Source organism: Euprymna scolopes, chromosome 15 (assembly GCF_053919585.1).
Source record: "Euprymna scolopes isolate OS-2025 chromosome 15, ASM5391958v1, whole genome shotgun sequence".
In the NCBI taxonomy this organism is placed as follows: Eukaryota; Metazoa; Mollusca; class Cephalopoda; order Sepiida; family Sepiolidae; genus Euprymna; species Euprymna scolopes.
In genome coordinates, this window is record NC_136496.1 from 76,954,219 (window position 1) to 76,977,298 (window position 23,080).

At 31.6% G+C, this 23,080-nt stretch overlaps 1 protein-coding gene across 8 annotated transcripts in view; it reads right to left on the reverse strand.

The window, feature by feature from the left end:
- LOC145293913 (DNA-binding protein P3A2-like) overlaps positions 1-23,080 on the reverse strand; it is an 86,604-nt gene that overhangs the window by 19,574 nt on the left and 43,950 nt on the right. For 2 of the 8 annotated variants that reach the window (XM_080140735.1, XM_080140733.1), the window contains exons 9-10: positions 9,677-9,929; positions 8,127-8,149 (exon numbers count right to left, since the gene is read on the reverse strand). The exons of 4 other annotated variants lie outside the window; for them this stretch is intronic. In XM_080140735.1, coding sequence (XP_079996861.1) covers positions 9,697-9,929 — 233 coding nt within the window. In that variant the 3' untranslated portion in view covers positions 8,127-8,149; positions 9,677-9,696. The remainder of the gene's footprint in view (positions 1-8,126; positions 8,150-9,676; positions 9,930-23,080) is intronic. 2 more of the 8 variants (XM_080140734.1, XM_080140732.1) reach the window with 1 other exon arrangement.

The window sequence follows — 23,080 nt, forward strand, 5'->3', positions numbered from 1 at the left end:
TCATATTTTGTAATTCATATGCAAAATTAGGAAAACAACTTGCCAGGCCATTAATATATATAATTTGGCCGGTGGAACAAACACAATGTTGTCTTCTATGAACTTCTTTTTTCTTCTTGCAGCATTATATCGTCATGCATTTTTTTTTCTATCTAACTAAGCAAAGAATTTCTCATTTTTCTGAATAGTATATATGCACGAAAAGAGATGGTATTGACATAATAATAACTGTTTATTTCTGCATAACAAAACAAATCTGTAACTTCAGAAAGACAAAATGTATCCAAATTTTAACATGCTATAGTAGGAGCTATTTTGCATGAAAAATAAATACTTGGAACTTGGAATGTAGCTATACTGTTATTCTTAATTCATTGGAATCAGAAAAATCGGAGCTTTTTGGGGTATCAGAATCGGTATTGGAATCTGAAAAATTTGAGCCTATTTTCCGATGCCAAAACCGATTCCTTTAATTATCTTTTTTATTTGATTTTGGTTTAAGAAATATCTTCCACTGCTTGTAGTAATAATGAAATAATAAATATTTATTGAGATTTAAACTTCCAGTAAGACTAAAATCTCTAGATCATCCCCTCACAAGTATATTTTTACTTTTGAGAAAATATATGCACATTCTAGATGCGTTTTTACAGTAATCAGGACAAAATAACACTTTTATAATTAAATAATTAGAAATTTATAAAGAATCGGAATCGGTAATTTAGTACGGAATCAGGAAAAATATTGGAATCGTCCGATCACTAATACACACACACACAACCAACATTCTTGTCATCGTTTTTTATTTTGAAAACTTTTAGTACACATCTATTCTAACAAGCAAAATCTTTATATACTAATTACCATACCATTTATATACCATTACGAATTAAATAAAAAAAACTAAATATTAATGATATAAATTTCAATAACAGCGTTAATATTTTTAAATGGCTTTGAAAATAACATAACATATTAATAAGTTAATAATATGTTATTTACTAAAGAAAAAAAAAATACCTTCATAGATAACCTAACATATTTACTGGTTATCATCCTTGAAGATGGATCTGGACAGATCTGAAAGTACTCAGGTCAAAAAATTCCAAGGCATAGTTATTGAGGAAAGTGCAGACGGACGAACGGACAAGTGTGAATTTACAGATCCACCCTCCTTTTGTCGAGGACCAAAAATAGTTATTAATATTTATTTCCAAATATTATAGATATAAATATATATATACATTTATATCTATATAAATATAGATATATAGGGTGCTTGTTTACATTGGTGATCTTTTCAGCCAATGCATTTCAGGTAAAAACATTATGTACTTACAATGTAATTCCAAAAATTATGAAAAATGATCCAGTAGATGATGTATTAAAAGCATTTTACAGAATAATAAAAAAAAAAAAAACCCAGCCACAATTACGTTCCCAGACATTGCGTGTAAAGATGGCAGACCCTTAAGTCAAGGGTTCTATCCCTTGTTCATCACACTGAATTGGTTACACAAGTCTTTCACATTAAAACATACAATAAAACTCAATTCGATAAATTCTATTTTTTACTTGTCAATTTTTTTCTACTGGATCATTTTTTTGTAATCTTGGGAATTCATATAAATTTTGCCATGACATGTAAAACATAATGTTTTCACCTGAAATGTGTTAGTTTAAAAGATCACCAATATAAACAAGCATCACATATATATATATATATATATATATATATTTTCAGAATGTAAGAGATTATATAATTATTTCCACAATCAAACAATATTGCAGCTCACAAAAGCCATGACAGCCAACAAACCGGAAGTCCAAGACTCGAGTTTCGCCTTCATCGGTTAGACATAGCCGAACTCAGGATTCAAAACCAGAGCCTCTTGCATGTGAGATGAGTACTCTAACACATGAGAAATTCCACCACACACAAGAAAATCTATTAACAAACACGGATCAAGCAAACCGCAATGAAATCCATCTATGGAATTAACCTACTTCGTCTCGTCAGCATCCGACAAGGCGAAACAAGGTGTGTGGTCATCCAACCAAAGCCCGATGTTTCATTAGTAAGAATTTTTTTTTTTTTTACATGGGGGGGGGGGGGGGGGTTGTCACCACTTATCAAGGCCCAGGAGCCACTCGGGGATAAGGGTTATTGTGTGCACACTAATCAGTGGTATAGTATCGTAGTAATAGTTAGTATTGGGGATTTGATAGGTGTCATTACTTAAGGGGGCGGTTCATCAGGAATTTGTTTGTGTTGGACTTGAAGACATCCAAGTTGAATTCCGGGGGGGGGGGGGGAAACAGGCAATCGGCAGAGAGTTTGACAGCCGTGCAGTTCTAAGAAAGAAGCTTTGTTCATGGAATCTATGTTTTGATTTAGGCACGGATAAAGAGTGGGGAAAATTATTGACAGTGGTTTCAGCTAGTCGGGTGTTTTTCGTGAAAGATTGGCGGGGGGGGGGGCAGAGAATGGAGCTCAGACGAGCACTTGCCATGGAAATAACGATAAAACAGAGACAGGCTCGCAACGTCTCTTCTGTGGGAGAGAGGTTGCAGGGAAAATAAAGGTCATCCCCCACCAAGCCACAAAGTCTATTTTGTACTCTGTCAAGGCAGGATAGACTGTTTTTAGCAGCTCCTGCCCAGATGTGGCGACAGTACTCCATCCTTGGACGTACTTGGCTTTTATACAGATAGAGAATTGCATCATTAGTGAGATATCTTCTGGAGCGGTAGAAGGATCCCACCATTTTCCCAGCGACCTTGGCCACAGACTTGATGTATGTGTTCCATTTCAGATCAGGAGTAAAGGTCAAACCCAGAAGCTTATCAAAACATGGGACCTCCCCTAGACGAGAGCCATTCATTTCAATTGATGCCAGATGGGGATCAGAGCGTTTATGATGTAATGATAGGAGCTTGGTCTTAGATGCATTAAAGGTAACCAGCCACCTCTTCCCCCACTGAACCATGCGCTCAAGATCTGAGGAGAGAGAATCAGAGAGATTGTTGCCATTTACGGCCTTTGATGTGTTGCCATAGATAGTTGTGTCATCAGCATAGATGTCAACAAATAATTTAAGTATGTGTTTTGGGAGATTATTGATGTAGATCAAGAAGAGAGTTGGGCCAAGGATGGACCCCTGAGGGACTCCAGCATTAATACTGTGGGCCTCTGATTTCTGTCCATCAACCACTACTCTTATGAGCCTATCAGAGAGAAATGATTTAATGATAGAGAAAACATTTCCAGTTATACCGTAGCTGAAAATCTTGTGAAGTAGGCCTTTATGCCATACCTTATCGAAGGCCTTTGATATGTCAAGAGCAATTGCCCTAGAAATGAAGCCTTTGTCTAGAGATTAGCTAATTCTGTGATATAACTGTTAGCATGTCAACTGTAGATCTAGCAGAATGGAAGCCATATTGCATGTCACTAAGAATATTATTTCTGTTGAGGTGGCTGACTACTTCTCTATTTAATATAGATTCCAGCAACTTACTCACGACACTCAGGAGACTTATTGGTCTGTATTGAGAGGGAGATGAATTATCACTTGAATTCTTAAATACAGGGCATACTGATGAGGTTTTCCAGGAAGTCGGAAAGCACTTCTCCTTAAGGCAACGTTTAAACAGTTTGGTAAGTATGGGGGCAATTTCTTGTTGTAGCTTTTTTAATACTATAACTGGAATACCGTCAGGGCCAGTTGCTTTACTGGAATCAAGGTTCTTGATTAGCTTGGCGACCTCACGCACAGATATTTGTATGTTACCTAGCATGTTGTGTGTTGTAGGAGGAAATATGGGAAGTTGATGGCCTTCGACGCATAGGGTAGAATTTGCTGCACAGTTCTTGGCAAATAGTTTCGCCTTGTCGGATGCTGATGAGATGATCTCTGGACCATTGATAATGGTTGGGATAGAACGCACATTTCTGTTCAGGATCCTATTTGCTATTTGCCAGAACTGGTGGGAACCAAGCCACTGCTCAGCTACTTTGGAGTTAACAGATTGAGCATATAGCTCTCTTGCATTTTTTATTACTCTTTTACAGTGGTTGCTGGCGGTCCTGAAAGCAGCTTTAGTCTCAGTGCATCTATTACGTTGGTAGCTATGGAAAAAGTGATTTCTATGTGCGACGGCAGCAGCACATTCACGGGAGAACCATGGCTTGCTGTTAGGTTTTTGTTAGAATTTTTTGGATGGTATGAATTGGTCTATGCCAACAAGTAACCATTCGGTCAGGTCTGATACTATAGAGGACACATCCTAGCAAGTCCTAGCGAGTATAAAATTCCTAAATAAAAAATGTTAAATCTCTTTGGGGAACTCTAACCACCTCCCTTCTGTTTTTGTTTTTCCTCCCTCACAGTGGCAGTTTAATTGCCTTGTACTCGTTTATTGAATTAAATTGTTCATTTTAATCGTCTTTTGGTACCTTAAAATACATATATATAAAAAGATCCCCCATGCTCTTTATTTTCGCGATTAATATTGTTTTCATTGCTATCGATTTTTCTCCTGATGAGATGATAGCCGAAAGAGCTCTAGAAAGATTTTCACTAATGTTCAAATGTGTTTATAAATTTTTTACCCCCAAACATATATATATACTTTCTCTATCCACTTGGTGTCCAATGGCTTAGAAAAAAATCCAAACATAGTCATGTTTAACTTTTTTCTTTTAATATGAATTTTTAAAATTGTTTTTACTTTTCCCTTATTTTATTTTTAAATTCGATGAATATTCTTCCAAATAAGTAAATAAAAAAAATGTGTATTTAGCAAAGTCATATAGAAGTGAGAAACACATGCGTACAAGAGCTTGTCTAATAGTTTTATATAGAGATTATTTAAAAGATATAACCAAGTTTTCTTGAACAATTAGTCAATGTTTTGGTGAATGAGTATGTGCAGTGGTGTGAAGCAAATTTATGAAGAAGTAAATAACTTATATTTTAGAACCAATTGTTTTTTTAATAATGACATCATAATTCTTCTTTATATAATCTCATGCAATTACAACATTATAAGTCGAAGATAATGGTGGTTAAGTAAACGACATGGACTGACAATCTGGTTGTTCCAAGTTCGAATTCAGTTCGTTCCACAAAATCACTTTTACTTAGGATGTTGGCAACCTTCACGTGGTCCATCCTGTAAGTATCTGGTGTCTTTCTAGAAATAATTCCAACTAGAAAATATTGGGGAAACCAATGCCACCAATAGAATCATCAGAGTCAAATGTAATGATAATGTTGAGGAACAGAATAAGTTTCTAATTCTCTAAATAAATTACACAGTAGATGTGTATGTATGTGTGCCTGTCTGTGTGTGTGTGTGAAAATATTTAAACGATAAACTTTTAAACTAATAGTCACATAACACTGAAATTAACAAGAAATAGTAATCATTCACCAAGGATAGTTTATAACAAGTAAAAATTTTGTTTGGATGAATGAATAGTGCATACAGAAGTTGGCAAATTGAAATACAAAATGTTCATTTCAACTTGCTGACATTTCTGTTAATTTGCACATGTGTAAACTAACCAGAGCTAAAAGTAATTTAATTTTATAACTTTCTTATCTGTCTGCCGAGTTAACTCAAACAATAGTGAACGCTGCTGGAGTCCTAAATGAGAGAATGCGGCTGCAGCACTAAATGTTTTGGTTCTGATTCTAGCACCAAGTCAGTTTCGTTTAAACTTTTGAAATCAGTATTATATATATATATATAATTTATAAAACTCACTCTGTCTGTTTCCATATTTTCAAATTCTATCTCCTCTGAAACTAAAAGTCATAGAGCGGCGCTAGAGGTTTCAAATGATTGGATTTTTTATGGACCGTTCTTGTATGGGTCTTTAGCCAGTTAAAATAGTTTTTAAGGAGTCAAAATAGAAAATATCGTTATACATTTTGTACATTCATCTTAATTTATTTTTTATCAGTTCATATACGTGTCACGTTGATACAGTGATAACGTCACCAGCTTTAAATGTAGTTTTGCTTTTGGCTTCGATTTTAACTGATGGCATCCAAGTACTTTTTTTTTTGTTTTTTTTTAGTGGGGGGGGGGGGGGGTTTGAAATTACGTCTATAATAATATATACAGAATCTGAACAAATTAAAATATTATATTTAAGCGTATTTTACAACCGGGCAATGCCCCCTCCCCACTACCACCACTAGTATATAAATAAATATTCAATAGAAAATTAGTTTTGTAATAATAAATACAAAATCTGCATAAATTAAAATATATTTAAGCATATTTTATGACCGGCAAGGTCAAGCGCCCTCCTGCTAGTTATTTCATACAATCATAGGATAAAAAAAAAAAATTAGGGCATAATTTATGTTTGAAAAAAAAAAAAAAAAAAAAAATTGTGAAGAATATATAGAAAATGAAAAGTCTATCATTTAAAAAAAAAAAAAATTCATCCATAAATAATTTTTACATTTTTTTTTTTCATTTAATAAATTCGGTTCACACAACGCAACATACAGAGTTAAAAAATCTTATTGGCTGAAATGTTACCTATATGAACCATTTAATAATTTTAATAATTTGTCTTTCATTTAAATAATACTTATAAACTATCACATCTATATCTACATATTTCTTAGTCGTGTCAAAACGGTTAACCATATATATCATTAGCTGTAACTACCCGGTGTTCCTCGGGATGAAATGAAGTCTTTTTAGTTTTAACATTTTTGTGTGCACAAGTTTTATTATACAAAAAAAAAAGAAAGAAAAAGAAAAGAAAATTTTAGTTTTAAAGAAGACAATTCTTTTTATATTTTCTAATAAAAAAATATTAGTTATGCCCCTTGCTGATTTTGATTTTTTTGATTATAACTGAAAAATGTTCCCATGTTACAGGTCTGGGTAAACAAATAGGTATTACCCCTGGGCGAGCTATGCCGGCTTCATCCTAAGGAGGAAATTTATAGAGAATATGAAATTCACAAGTGGCCCCCAGCCGCACGTCTCAGTCATGAAAAGATGATATACAGTGCCTAGTCTTCCCAAATGGTTACCTATCTGTTACTGGTCAAGCTCAATGTTGCGTGTTTCAACATGATTTTGTTGTTATTACGGCGCAAATAACATGATACAACAGTAACAATGGAAAATTGGCTAGTAAGAATCAAAGTTCGACATACCAGCTTAAATGCTATTTAGGTCCAACTTAAAAAATCTCACAAAAGAAAGATGTTTGTATTAGTTATGCATTGACATTTAGTGTTTTTTTTTTTTTTTTTTTTTTTTTTACATTAGCATAAAAAATTATCTAAATTCATTATTTATAAATATAAAAAAAGTAAAATTTATTATGAAAAATAACTAATAATAGTTGGAAATAATTCATTATTCATGAAATTAAAATAAGAAAAAAATATTATAAAAAATGACCTACAGTTTTAAATGCATCTTTATTTCTTAAGTTAATATAAACAGCAGTTATTATAAAATATAATCTGCAGTTTGAAAGTCTGAATGTAATACTTAACATTTGTTATCAGCCAAAAAATAAATTGCTGTTTGACTATAGATGCAATTTGTTAGTATAATCATTGCTATTATAAAATTTAGTCTACAGTTAGCATTGTAATTTTAAAACATGGCCTGCAGGTAAAAATCTAAATTATTATAAAAAAACCCAAACAAATCCAGAATTTAAACAAATTAAAAACAAAGATACAGAAAATTTTTTTATAATGTATGTACATGGAACGAAAATGTCATATTGCAAAAATTATGTAAATTGATCATGTCTTTTGTTTATTTTAACTAAGAAAATCAAATATGGTGTGTTTTGATTTGCCATAATTAATAAAGGAAGACAACTCGATTCAAAATACAGAGATTTTAAAAATCAGCCTTGTAATGGTTACGAGATACTATTAATTGATAGAAATCATTAAAAAAATAAAATTATTTTCTATATAGATAAAAAAAAAACCCAAAAAACAAAAAAAACTACTTGATCAATTAATATGATTTTTGGAATATGACATATTTGTTCTGTGATGGGTATTTCTGGATTTTTTTTTAATTAGGTTGAATTCTGAATAAGAACCAAAAAGATTTACCTCAAGTTTGAAATTCATTATTTCTGAAGATAAAATAAACAAAAATTATTTTCATCATCAAATATAACCTGCAGCTTGAAAGTAATAATTATTTCTAAGGTTAATTTAGGTAAAAATATTGTTATATAAGTTAACCTGCAGTTTTAGTTTCTTCATTAGTTTTCAAGGTTTATAAACAGTATATGTTATTAAAAAAAAAAAAAATTACCTGAATTTTTAATTGTGATAATTTATTATTATCATTATAAAATATAATTTGTACTTTAAATTTTAAATTATTTCTGATTGTAATATAGGCAAAATTTGTTATAAAATCTAACCTTCAGTTAGAGGTTCTTCACAATTTAGGAAGGTAATATATAGCAAAATGTATTGCAAAAAAAAAAAAAAAAAAAAAGGCTGTAATTTTAACGTCAACTTCAGTTCTGAAGGTAAATCAAAGAAAATTTGTTTTAAATAATTATCGAACGTTTGAATTTCAGATTGAAATACTACCAAAATTTGCTATTAATATTATAAAATACAATACACAGTTTAAATTCTTTATTATTTTTTAAGGTAAAATATAAAGAAGTTATAATAATTATAAGAAAATATAACCAATTTGGAAGTTTATTTTTCAGTTAGTATAACATAATAAATTAGTAATTAGCATTACAGAATATAAAGTAGTTTTGATTTTTTTTCATTATTTCAGAAAACAATATCAATAAAATTAGTTATAAAAAAATAACCAGCAGTCTGAATTTATTTATTAAGCAAAATTTACGATTAAATATGTTAGTGTATATAAATGCTGTTAGTAATGCAAAATACTGAGGTATTGAAATGTGAGGTATTAACAAAAACAGGCAAATGAAGGAAGGTCTTATTAAGGTTATAAATCTTCGTATATATGTTTATTTTTCAAAATAAATAATTCACATATAAATTAGTAAATATGGATTTACTGTTTTTATATAACCAGTACATAATTTTGAAAATTACGTCTTTATTTTCAAAAAAAAAAAAAAAAAAGAATGTTGTGATTTGTTTTCTTTTGGAAAAGAGACATACATTCTTGAAATTATCAAAGACATTTACGATCCTGATTACATTAAGCAGTAAGTTCATATTTACTGATTTATATATGTAAACGGTTTTGAAAAATAAATAGATATACAGAAATTTATAATCTTCACACCTTCGTTCGTTTGTTGGTCTGTTTTTTATTCATACATAACGTTGCTTCAACATCCCCATATTCTATATTGTTAACAGTCTTTTTATACTTACATATTTGTTTACCAGCAATGCTTCAAGCAAACTACCTTTCACTTTTATTATTATTATTATTATTATTATTATTATTATTATATAAAATAACCAGCAGTTTAAATTTCTGATTGCAATACTGTTATAAAAATAGCATCTTTGTTATTTTTTAATGTAATATAGGCAAAATTTGCTGTAATAATCATTATTAGAAAATATAAGCCTGGATTTTAAGCTCTTGACTATTTGGGAATTTTATATGGGCAAAATCTGTTGTCATTATTATAAAAAATTACCTGCAGTTTGAATTTCTTCATTATTTTTGAACGTAATATAGACAATATTTGTCTTTTTCTGAGGAATCGGCAATCGGAAGAGTCATGTCTTTGTGACATAACTGGTTCATGGTTAATGGTTCCTCTTTCACACTGACGGTTTCTGATTTTATGACAGTCTTATCAGCTCGCAAAATGTCTGCTACCGAATTATCAGTCCAGTCCACCGACTGCACTATCCACTTGGCATCAGATATATCGACCAGGTATTTTCCTACAACAGCAAAATTAGGCTTTTTTCAGAGAGACAGTTGAAGAGAGATAGATGAAGGATGATGAAGAGAGAAAGAGAGAGACAAGGGTGATGTGAAACGTGATGTTGGCGAGTACCAAGAGACAAAAATAACGACTAAGAAAAATTTGATAATTATTTGAACAGTGGTCAAGCTTTTCTTGCTCTCTCTATTCGATTTAGCTTATTCGATTCTGAGAATGGTCTTACTCAAAAAGTAAATTCAAAATAATATCAAACATCTTCATCAAATATACAAGACGGATATATATTTGATGAACGTTTCAAACTCGTGTTTACCTACTTATTGACAAACAACCTAAAACATGTGAAAACACAATAAGGTTTTAAGCAGTGTCCATGATTGAGGGTTTTTTGTTTTTAATGAACAAGGCTTCGCAACAAACTAATCTAATCTTCTAAGCGATTGCTATCTTCATCCCCCCCCCAAGCAAGTCTACATCAATGAAATATTTTCACCGCATGTATTATATCAATTTTCTTCTTCTAAATGACCATCTTCATGAAGGTTGAATGTCTGTGCTCATAGACACCAACCTGAGCATTTCTATTTTCTTCTGGCTGTTGACTCAATCAATATTCATGTACCCTTTGAAGGTGTTTTTATTAATCCTACTAAGAGGCTAGCCACCCAACTCACAAGTCAAGCCTAATTGGTGGAACAGGTTTAGTTGTTGATGACCTGACCAGGTAGTACTGGATTACATAGTACCAGTAGCACAAATAGATCAGACTAATTATATATATATATATATATATATATATATATATATATATATATATATATATGCATCTATATTATATAGCAGGGGTCTCAAAAGTTTTTGAACAGGACTTTTTAGAGCTACATAGGCCAAAATAATAAAAAAAAAATGGCCTGGACATGTTTTGTACTGTTTTTCACATTAACTTTGCTTTTTAGCAAAACTTATCTCCAAAACCTCATTCTTTTAATCATTTTATGAAGAAAAAAAAAATAAATAAATAAATAAAAAAAAAAGCACCCCACTATTTCCACACATGTGCATTTTTTTAAATTTTTCCTGAATATTTTTATGTTTCCAATAAGAGCTCCATAGGCAGGATTGTTTTGTTGGGCTGGATTTGGCCCGCGGGCCATAGTTTAGAGACTCCTGGTATATATTATTGAAAATCTGGTGATATACATAAACACACAACATTGAAAATTTTATAAAGTAATAGTCATAAAATTGGAAAAAGCATTTGAAACGAACAACAAAAAGATGAACATTTTTTTTTTTTTTTTTTTAATTGTCACAACACAGAAAATCCTTTAAATCAATTGGGATGAAGACTTTTTGAATACAACATTTAAATGGAAGCATTCTTTGATGGATGCAAAAGGTACAGAAAAATATAACTGACACGTAAGACATACTCGTCTATAACTGTTTTTTTTTTTGTGTTAACAACATTGATCAAATAATACAACGAACATGATTTTTTTTTTTTATTTATACCTGGTCAGTAAATGACTACCTTCTTCAGGTAAAAAAAAAAACAAAATTCATAAATGCATACAAATCTGCACCTTTATAAAGTTTGACTTTTCATCACACTGGCAGTAAGCTAAAGAGGAACCCTCTTGCATTTGTGATAAAAGAAAAAAAAAACTTTTCTAATATATATAGTTATGTCTATGTGATAGAGATCTGAAGGTTAACTAATTTGCATATTGCTTTTCTAAATAAAAAAATCTCATTAATTAACTATTCATTTTGTTTTAATTTTCTCATGTGAACATTCTTTTCAAGTTTATTATTATTATTATTATTATTATTTGTTTTACTCTTTTTCACCTAAGACAAGGCATATTGCCACTTGGGACGGAAGGGGGCAACTATTTAGGCCCGTGTCTACGAGGTGACTGTGGAAGAGTTGAGCAGCGAGAAGTCTGTTCACATTACATTTAAACTTCTGCAAGTTAATACAGCCAGAGAAGCAGGAAACAGGGAGAGAATTCCAAAGTTTAACAGCCCGCGGGAAGAAACTATTAGAGTAGAAGGCTTTCTGACATCTAGGGACCTCAACATTGTAGGGATCGGATCTATAATTCTATTGAGAATTTTTTTATATTGTGGATAAATACTTATAATTTTGGGTAAAATGAATTTTTTTTGTTCATTATGGTAAGTTTACTTCTGGGGATTGCAAGTCTTAGTTTAATAAATTTTTCCAGACAATGCCGGAACACAGGTCCTGCTAGTGATATCCACAATGTCATAAGTATAGACATAAACAAGTGCAGTGATCAAGTTTTTATTCAAGATTATTATATGCTGAATAATGATACGATCCAATTTGTATCGTTCTAACTATGAGTAACATGGGTAGATTAGTTAAGTAATATAGATATAGAGCAACTAGTGTAAAAAAGAAAAAAAAAAAAAATGGAAAGCTAACTAAGATCAGAAAAGTCTCCCAAACAATCAGCAAAAATAGTAGGGTGGCCTGGGTTCACTAGCATTAGCTCAGCATTAGTTTAAAAAAAAAAAAAAAAAAGTCTGATTAAAAAGAAAAATCAGTTGAATAAGAAATTTAGGAAAGCTTTTATAAAACATATGTATATAATACATGTATCAGTATTCAGAAATAGCAACCTTGTAATAGACTTGAATTGGAAGATGAAACAATACGAGATTGATCTTTTCAACAGGATAAGAACATACAAGTTGCAGAGTGCATTAGAGAAACAACGGTATCTGTCTTCGACAAATAAGCAAAATAAAACTACTTTTTTTTACTCGTCAGCGCATTGGTAAGCATCATATAAACATCTTATTATAAGATATATATCTTATCATAATGGAGATTATGTGTCACTCTGTAACGGAAACTATGTCACTACCTATGTTACAATAATTTGTATGATAACAGTATTGTTTTTTATGCAAATCACAATATCATCTGCTTAAAAAAAAAAAAAAAAAAAAAACTAATGTGTGATTATCTTTATCTAAAAAAAGTTGAGTTTTTGTCACACTGACGTTAAAAGCCTACTTTTTCTATTTTCTAAAAATTGTTTAAATAAACTTCTTAGTATACTCAGTTATGGTTATGCAAGCAATTTCACAAAGGTTAACTAATTTGCATATTAACAAATTTTCATAAATTAATTATTTTTTATGGTTCCTTATTGGATGATTGGTTTCATTTAACCATTATGTTCAGTTATATTTATGCATATTTTCTACATTGTGCATAATTGCGTAGCATTGACAATAAAAATGTAGCATGTGCACATGTATATTGAGCTATTCTCTTTTTGGCTGGGATTGTCTTATATAATATTACCTTAAAAAATATTCTGTAAGACTTGATACTACACAATCTATGTTCCTATTCACCTCAGGATTCTGATTAGATATATAAGTGACCTTGTATGTGTGTGATCCTGCCTATCAAGTTCCTCTCTCAATTTTTAGCCTATAAGCTTTGGATCTGTAGAATGAATTCATTTTAGTTTTTAGCTGGTAAAAATAGCTGCTAGGGAATCAAAATTGAAAAAAAACAATTGAACTTGGCAAGAGTAAGTAGACTAAACATGTTATTTCTATGTATGCGCAAATATACATTTATAGGTAAAATCACTAAATTTTTAACATTTTCTTATCCATCTGTTGATAGCTCAAATGGTAACAACTAAAGTTAGAGTGTTAAATGTCTTGATTTCAATTTTAGCAGATGACACTCAAGACTTTTTTTTACATTTGAAACCATTGCTATATATTGAGTATAATATAATAACCAATAGAAAATTGTCTCTATGATAATAAATATAAAATCTACATGAATTAAAATATCATATTTATGTAGATTTTATGATTGGGCAACGCTGTGCAGCCTGCTAGTATATAATAAGTGACCTTGTCTATGTCTGCAGAAAGGTTTTCACCAAACATTATCAATTTTTTGTCTACAGACTTGAAACTTGATATATGAAGTATTCAGACATGAAGGAACAAAATTGATTTGGTTTTTAGCTAAAAGAAAAGTGGCTAACGGGTCAAAATTAAAAAATTAAAACTTGGCAGGTGTAGTTTAACCATGTTGGATAATCCATGGAATATGCAAGTGCCATAACTGAGAAATCTTCCATCAAATAAATTCTCGTGATACATCTTCCATGTAACAGGCTGACATGGTCTTTGTTCATGTTGGGTAACGAGCTACATACCCAAATATTTGAAGACATTGCAGCAACAAATGGCAGAAACTTTAAATGTTATTGGAGAACTGCAGTTGGAACACAGTCAGCCCATTGGCAATGCAAAATGTGATAGAAGCAATCATTGTCAAAAACTTTTACTGATAGACAACCCTCATGGGCATTGCATCTCTGTGTAGCTACAGTCTATAATTAGTGTCTCTTTAGTGAATGACTGCCCATGCATGGTAAAGAGTCACACCCTTCATGAGGTAAAATTGTTAACATGTATGAGGGTAGAGAGAACACGGCAGATATAAATGAGTAAACTTTAAACGAAAATTACTATTTGCTACATGTAGTTGTACCTATTTACTATGCCTCCCCACGGGACAGAGTTAGACACCAGGGTCGTTTTTTAACGTGGAGAAAAGGTACAAAAATAAAAATTGTCTCAGTCGTGAAGGATTTCTCCTCCACCAAAAGAGAACAAGAAATAGAAGTGCAGCATCTGAAGAACAGATGGTATTTATTTGCTCCCCCACTGAGCAAATTAGGCACAAGGCCGTTTTTAATGTGAGGTAAAAACCAGCTCCCCTAAAAGTAGGCAAAAAGGGGGCACTCTGGTTACCAAAAATAATAATTGTCCCAGTATAGAGGGTTTCCCCTCCATTGACTGGTACAAACTATCTTAAGTGCAGCATCTGAAGAACAGATACTACACTTTGATCTTGTCCTGAAGGCCGTGACAATCAGTGATAAATTGGTGCTTTAATGGAGGTGAGAACATGTCAGAAAGTTCAGAGACATTTGTACCAGAAACAGACAGTTGCTTTTGATTCTCTCGTTCTGTGGTATACAGAAATGTCACAACAGGATAAAATTGAGGAATCTTCGTTCAAATAAATTCTTATGATATTTCTTCCATTTGACAAACGCGACATACATGGAATAATAATAGTTAACCTCAGAGGATTAAATAATTAAAAATGCCAAGTTCAAAATTACTAAAAAGAGCCAGAGAATATGACATCTAAAAATTATTATTTTTTATTTATTTATTTATTTTTTTTTTTTACAAGGGAGTCACTACTTATCAAGGCAAAAAGGTCACTTGAGGATAAGGGTTATTAAGTGTACGGAGTCAGTGAAACAACAGCATAGTGGAAATTTAGTATAATTTGATTATTTAAGGAGACAGCTCAAAAAGAACTTGTTTACATTAAACTTGAGAATGATCATGTTGTAGTCAGCTGGAAAGCAGACACCGAAAGAAACTTTGTTCATGCATGGAATTTGTATTTAGATTTAGGTACAGAAAGAGAGTGGGAGAAATTGTTGACAAAGATACTGTGTTCTTGATGGTGATAAAGTTTCCAAGCCTTAAAGAGGAATTCGTCAAATGTAAGAGAACATTTTTAAAATTTAAAAAAAATAAAATTATGTTAATCATCTAAACGCTCTTATAAACAGAATTTGAAGTTTTACCTGTTTTGTTTTTTTTTGGTTTGGAAAAAAAAATGGTTATTTTATTCATTGTTAAAGTATTCGTGCATAAATTTTAAAATTGTTTTCAATAATTAAAGTATAACTTTCAATTCAATCAGTAACAACAAGTAAATAGAAAATAAAAATAAAATTATTACATTAGATATTGTCTATTTATATTTATTTCCATTTTGCTTCTCATTCAGACATTCTTTCATGTTAAATCTTTCTAAACCTCAAATCTATTTGTACACTATGTACAATGCTTCAAGCAAACTATAACATCTCTGGAAATTTTAAACTTATCTAAAATGTAAACTACAGTTTAATTATAAAGAAGTGCTATTTTACATTTTTATGATTAGACTAGCAAGTGGGGATGGGGTGACCGGGTTTGCTTAGTCATAAAATACATTTAAATATATTTTAATTCATGCAGATTTCATATTTATTATTATAGAGCCAATTCTGTATTGAATACTATATTGTACCTAATATACAGTACAGATTTCCAAAGTTTAAAAAAAAGAAAATGACTTGGGTGCCAACAGTTAGAATCGAAACCAAAACATTTAGCACTCCAGCTGCATTCACTACCATTTGAGCTATCAACAGATCGATAAGAAAGATTTAAAATTAAACCACTTCTAGCTATGAATGAATTTGAACATGCACAAAAGTAATAGAAATTTTGTATATGATTACTATTTCCTGTTAATTTCAATGCTATGTGACAAGTAGTTTAAGAGTTTATCGGTTAAATATTTTTACACACACACATACATACATCTACTATTTTATTTATATAGATAAGTAACTAAGCAATAAAAATAAATTGGTTCTTAAAAACGTTAAGTGCAAGTTCACAATAAAGATTTTATTAGCAGAAATCTACAAAATGCAGATTCCTACTAGAAAGAAACTATTTCTCTAAAAAAAAAAAAATTACCTAATCAAATTATGGATTGCATAGTTAGATAAAGTAATGGCCTTTTCTTTTTTTAACAAGCACAATTAGACAACAAAACATACAATAAATCCACGGAAAACAACTTTGTTACAAGCATGCACACATTGAAATACGTTCGGAAATGAAAGAAAAAAAAGCAGAGAAATACCAAGTCGTCCATTATTAGATCCAAGATGTCAAGTAACTGTTTAGAAAAACTTTGAATAAATTGAAACATTTTACTCTCAATAGATTCTTGTCTTTATTTTTATGTTGATCATTAGGTTTGAAAAACATTATCGAAAAAAATAAAATAAATAAAAAAGAGCAGGTCCAAAATTCAACCTAATTAAAAAAAATTTTTTTTTTAAATACAGAAAAATCTTTATAATGGAATGAAAATATTATCTTCCAAAAACCATGTAAATTGATCAAGTATTTTTTTTATAATTACAAAAATCAAATTGGTTGAGGAAGCAAGATTTGTGTTTTGATCTGCCACATTGTTTTAAATAAAAGGAGGCAATTCAATTCAAACTAAAGACATCAAAATCAGTTTTGCAATGGATACAATTTACTATTAAAATTGCTAAAATTGTGTTGATATATATATATATATATATATATATATATATATATTACTTAACTGTGAGATAGGCAAGACGTCCTTACGAAAATAGGGAAAAGCACGCTTTGTAAAGAAAGCAATTCGGAGGGTTAAAGCACCAAAATTAGAAGTGACAAGAGACGAAATCTTGTCTCCAATCCAAAGTAACTTGAGGTATACTGGAAATCTGGATGGACCATATTTGGGTTGCTCGGCAAAGGGCTATTTTCTTGTTTACAATTTTGTTAACCAATGGCAGTGGATATCCATTCATAATGAAAATTTATTTAATATTATCGATTTCTGAAGGATAGCAAATGGCAAGTGCCCGATGGGTTAAATTTCTAATAATGTTGAGCTTCCTAGTTATTGGTGCAAAAGAATCCCAACTCAGGTACAGACCAGTAAAAGTAGGTTTTCTATAAACGGACGTTACAAAGGAAGACCCATATTTCAAAACTAAAACATCCAAGAAAGGAAGGGAGTTGTCTTTTTTTTTACCTCTGTCGTAAATGAGATGGAAGGGTGCAAATCATTTAATAATTTAAAGAAAGACACAGCTTCGTCATGCATAGCGAAACAAGAAAAAGTGTTGTCAATGTAACGCATGTAAAAGGTCGTTCAATTCTACAAAAAAAAAATTTCTATTCCTTTTTACAGATGTATATCCTTGAAAAAGTCTGTCTGTATGATAAGCGCTTCGGGTTTTGTTCTTTTTGCATTTGGTGATTTTTTCTTCTTTTTTTTTTTTAATCAATTATTTATTTTATAACATTCTGAATAGGGTTCACTTCTTTCTTGGGTTGTATTACACTCCGTAATTTTTTTTTTTTTTTTTAATTGACTTCTGTATTATTTTTTAACATTCGATTATGGTTCAATTCTTTCTCATTTTAAAATTTTGCTATTCTAATAAATATATATATTTGATCAGAAAATAATTCAACAAAAAACATGAGGAGAGGGATGTAGATTCAACTGCTTGGTACTGTAAATAACAAGATTGAAATCTGTTCAGATATGTATTAATCAGTGTTTTTTCTAACCGTCTGATGAGATGCCATTGAGGAATATTTTTGAATAACAAAGTTTGAAATTGTCTGAATGGTGTTAAAACATGAAAAATCCACAATATGATGCACTACATTTTTTTCTTGTTGTCTTGGTTTTGATATCTTTATATGAATGGTTGATTACAGAAACTGATAATCATGGAGTTTAATATTTGAGTCAGTTTATTTTATCTTAATTTTTTATTGGTATATGTACATTGCCGAGTGTTGATATATTTTAATATATTAAATTTTTGGATAAAAAACATTTAATAAGATATATATATATATATATATATATATATATATATATATATATATAGTCATCCACGTACAGTACTGTTTCGCTGTTTCACAGCTCATCAGTGCGGTTAGACAAGCAACTACCTCAAACCAGGATCGAAACCCGACCGCCCATATGACAGTTGGAGCTTCTAACCATTGCACTATTCGGCTGCTGCTATGCAGACAGTGAATTAACAATGTTTTGACATTGTCTAAATACCTAAGCTCAATTTGTTTACACAAAAAGCATCGCTTCATATGCTAATGGTAATTTGTATATCACTTCCCAATATGCTCAACTCAAGATAGGGAGATATATATATATCATTGATCAATTTATGTAATTTTTAGAATATGACATTTTCGTTCTGTGACAGATGCGTACATCATAAAGATTGTTCTATATTTTTGTTTTTTCAATTAGGTTGAATTCTGCACAACAGCCAATAAAAAATAATTGTCTGCAAACTACAATTATTTGTCGATATTTATGAGATGACCAACTACGTTTCAGGAGGTTTTTCTCAACTTAGAATCATTTTCACCGTTGTACTGTCTGAACTTCTTGAAATTTCTAACTGAGGAGCAAAATGGTTGTTTACATTGCATTTAAATTTTTGCATGTTCACAGAACCAGGGAGCGGGAAGGGAATTCCAAAAGCAAATGGCTCGTGAAAGAGTAGAAAATTTTTCGGCATCTAGAAATCACTACAGTGAAGGGGTGTGATTTTGCTGCTAGTTACGTGGGTCGGGGGCATGTTTGTTCAGCAGGGGGGGGGGGATCAGGCACACGTGCAGTAAGTTTATTGGAGCATGAATTGTTTATTTTGTTCATTAGAGTTGATTGTTTTCCGTTTCTGAAGTTTTTAGAAGAGGATTGATAATTTGCATTATTTAGATTATTCAGACTACTATTCTAATCTTTCACAATATTTCTACCAATCTAACCTCTGACCTTCTTCAGATGTATCTTGTTGAATTCGAGACTCTGCATGGAATTTTGAAAGACCCTTTATTTAATCCATGGGGGTAATATATTGTTCTCTCAGCTATGATTTGGTAAAAGTTTTAAGTAATTTGCAATTGTATTACTCACACTGAGGCTGGAGTGTCGCTTACAACTAAATTTTATCAAGTACCTTCTCTATCACAGATTCTCGTGGGCAATTCTAGTAATATATATAGGAGCTTGTACACTATCAGAACAAAATTTTGTAATCGATAAATGAAGTTTTCAGATAAAAAAAAACAATGGTTTCTGATTTTTTGTCAATTCTAATAAATTATCATGTTAGCTTCCAAATTATGCAGTCGAAACTACCTGAATATTACTGAATTATTAAAAAAAAACAACTTGAATCATGTTAGCAGGTGAAAAATTGCGGCCATCTTTTTTAAATCGAAACGCAAAATTACCTCCCTTTTGAACTCTCCTATGTCTTACATAAGCAAATATGATCGTTTTCTTCAAATTCTATTTTCTTTAATAAATAATTTTCTACTTTATCGATTTTCATAATTTTTGGATATAATCTTCTTTAAAATATGAGAAATATGTAGATACCATTGTTTTCATGTGAAATTCAATATTACGATTTCCGAAATCTCGTTCTGATAGTGTAGAAGCGTTTATATATATATATATATATATATATATATATATATATATATATATAGTCTTTGAAGTTTTTAACCTTTAAAAGTATACAAAAAAATTAAAAAAATATTTTTTATCATTCGTTAGAAAACCATCTAGACAGTAAGTCATTTAATCACCTGCAATCACTGCATCAACTCGCTCTCGAATTTACTATAGTACTAATAATTTATTTTTTAAGGGATAATCAGTTGTTTACCATGAAACACGGTTTCTGAGACTACATATATATACGCACACGCTTATTTTTAATGAACTGATGACTACTGTGAAGTAAAAAAAGAATCCAACTTTGAAAACAGAAAGAAAGCAGTTAAGAAAGATCTTCAATAAAAACAAGGACTTAATATCACTTGCAAAATACAGACAGCTAATTCAGCATTATAGCAAGTTACCACATTTATATGGCCTTCCTAAGATTTACAAAGATGGTATTACATTAAAAAGCATTCTTAGCGTCTGAGGTTCAGCATACCATCCATTAAGCAAATTCCTGTTATATGTAATTGCCCCAATCATAGGCAAATCTCCACTGTTATGTATTTTTTTTTTGGGGGGGGGAGAGAGAGGGACCACTTATCGAGGCCCAGAGGCCACTCGAGGATAAGGGTTAATGGGTATACATTAGTCATTGTGATTTTAGCGTAGTAAACATTAGTGGGAATTTTATAACTTGGATTACTTAGTGGGATGGTTCAATAAGAACTTGTTTACGTTGGACTTGAAGACAATCAGATTGTAGTCAGCTGGAAAGCAGGCAAGCGGAATAGAGTTCCACAGGCGAACAGTTCTAAGAAAGAAGCCCTGTTCATGGAATCTACGTTTAAGTGTAGGCACAGATAAAGAGTGTGGGAAATTGTTGATAGTGGTTTTGGTTAGACGAGTGTTTTTCGTGAAAGTCTGGCAAGGGAGACCATAGTTCAGATGAGCACCTGCCATGAAAGTAATGATAAAGCAGGGACAGGCTCGCTACGTCTCTTCTGTGGGAAAGAGGTTGCAGGGAAGAGAAAAAGGCATCCCCCATTAAGCTACAAAGTTTATTTTGAACTCTGTCAAGGCAGGATAAGCTGCTTTTAGCAGCTCCATGTCCAGATGTGGCAACAGTACTCCATCGTTGGCTGAACCTGGCTTTTATAAATGTAGAGAATTGCATCAGCAGTGAGATATCTACTGGCATGGTAGAAGGATACCACCATTTTTCCAGTGACTTTGGCAATGGATTTGATATACATGTTCCATTTCAGATTGGGAGTAAAAGTCAAGCCCAGAAGCTTGTGAAAACATGGAGCCTCCCCAAGACAAGAGCCATTCATTTCGATTGATGGTAGCTGGGCAACAGAGCGTTGATGATGTAAAGATAGAAGCTTGGTTTTAGATGCATTAAAAGTAGCCGGCCACCTTTTTCCCCATTGTACCACATGCTCAAGATCAGAAGTGAGAGAGTCAGAGAGAACTTGGTCGTTTACGGGTCTTCGAAATGCTACCATAGATGGTAGTGTCGTCAGCATAAATGTCTACGAATGATCTCAGGATGCGGTTTGGAAGATCATTGATGTAGATTAGAAAGAAAGTTGGACTCAGGATGGACCCCTGAAGGACTCCAGCATTAATACTAAGAGCTTCTGATTTCTTCCCATCAACCACTACTCTTAAGAACCTATCAGAGAGAAATGATTTAATAGTTGGGAAGACATTTCCAGCTATACCATGACTGGAGATCTTGTGAAGTAGACCTTTATGCCATGCCTTATCAAAGACCTTTGGATATGTCAAGAGCAATTGCCCTAGAGAGGAAACCTCTGTCGAGGGATACGCCAATCCTATGAGATATAACTGTAAGCACGTCTGCTGTAGATATAGCAAAACGGAAACCATATTGCGTGTCACTAAGAAGGTTATTTTTGCTGAGATGGTTGACTACTTCTTTTCAGTCTAGGGATATGAACGCGCAACAGATTAAAAGAAAGAACTAATAAAATTCAGAGTTAAAATAAAGAAATATTTGTTTTGTTTTATGTTAAAATATACAAATAATATTTACAAGTAAATACACTTTCTTAGTGCTACTGCTACTAGTTTTGAAAGCAAATTATAAGGTCTATAGCATTGATTGTAAAAAGGAGATAATAGCTCCTAACTTTAAATCAAATGTTTTATGCATAGGTAAATCTCATATTAAAAATATTAAAATATAGCTCTTTGATGAGTGAGAAAATATACAGAAATCTTTGTATTTACCGAAATTCCAGTTTCTTTAAATGATGCGGTGGTTGGCCTTTAAGGAGTTTCTTTTGGCTGGATTTTCATCCAAGAAACATTGCCAGAGTTCTTAACAGCAAGTAGTAACTTCAAATTAACTACTTTGTTAACAAACTGACGGGCTTCTAGTATTTTCTTGGTTATTCCAGATTGTTCCAAAAATATTCTAAATAGAATATTTTAATATTCTATTCCTTTTTATAAAAAAATGGAATACCATAACATCCATCCTATGTCAAGAATTTCAACTTACTGATCATGAAAGTATCCACTGACAGGACTGACTGTGGTACAAAATAAGTAGACTTCAGATACTTCACTGGAGGAATGCCCTTACACCCCAATTAATAATATAATTAAGATACTAACCTTCAGTATACAAACCAGTTACTTCATGATATATATCAGCTGGAAAAAGGTCTATCTATGGGATTGTCATTGTCCCCAGTACTGGCCAATGTATACATAGAATACTTTGAAGATATGGTGCTATGATCAACACCAAAGCCAACCCTGCAGCTATAATAATCCAAATAATGCTAGACTGTTTTCATTCCATGTTTCATGACAAGTTCCTACATCAGAAATGAAACCAAAAGGCTATAGACTATGTGTGATGTAGCCGCATTGAACAAATAGCAGTTTCT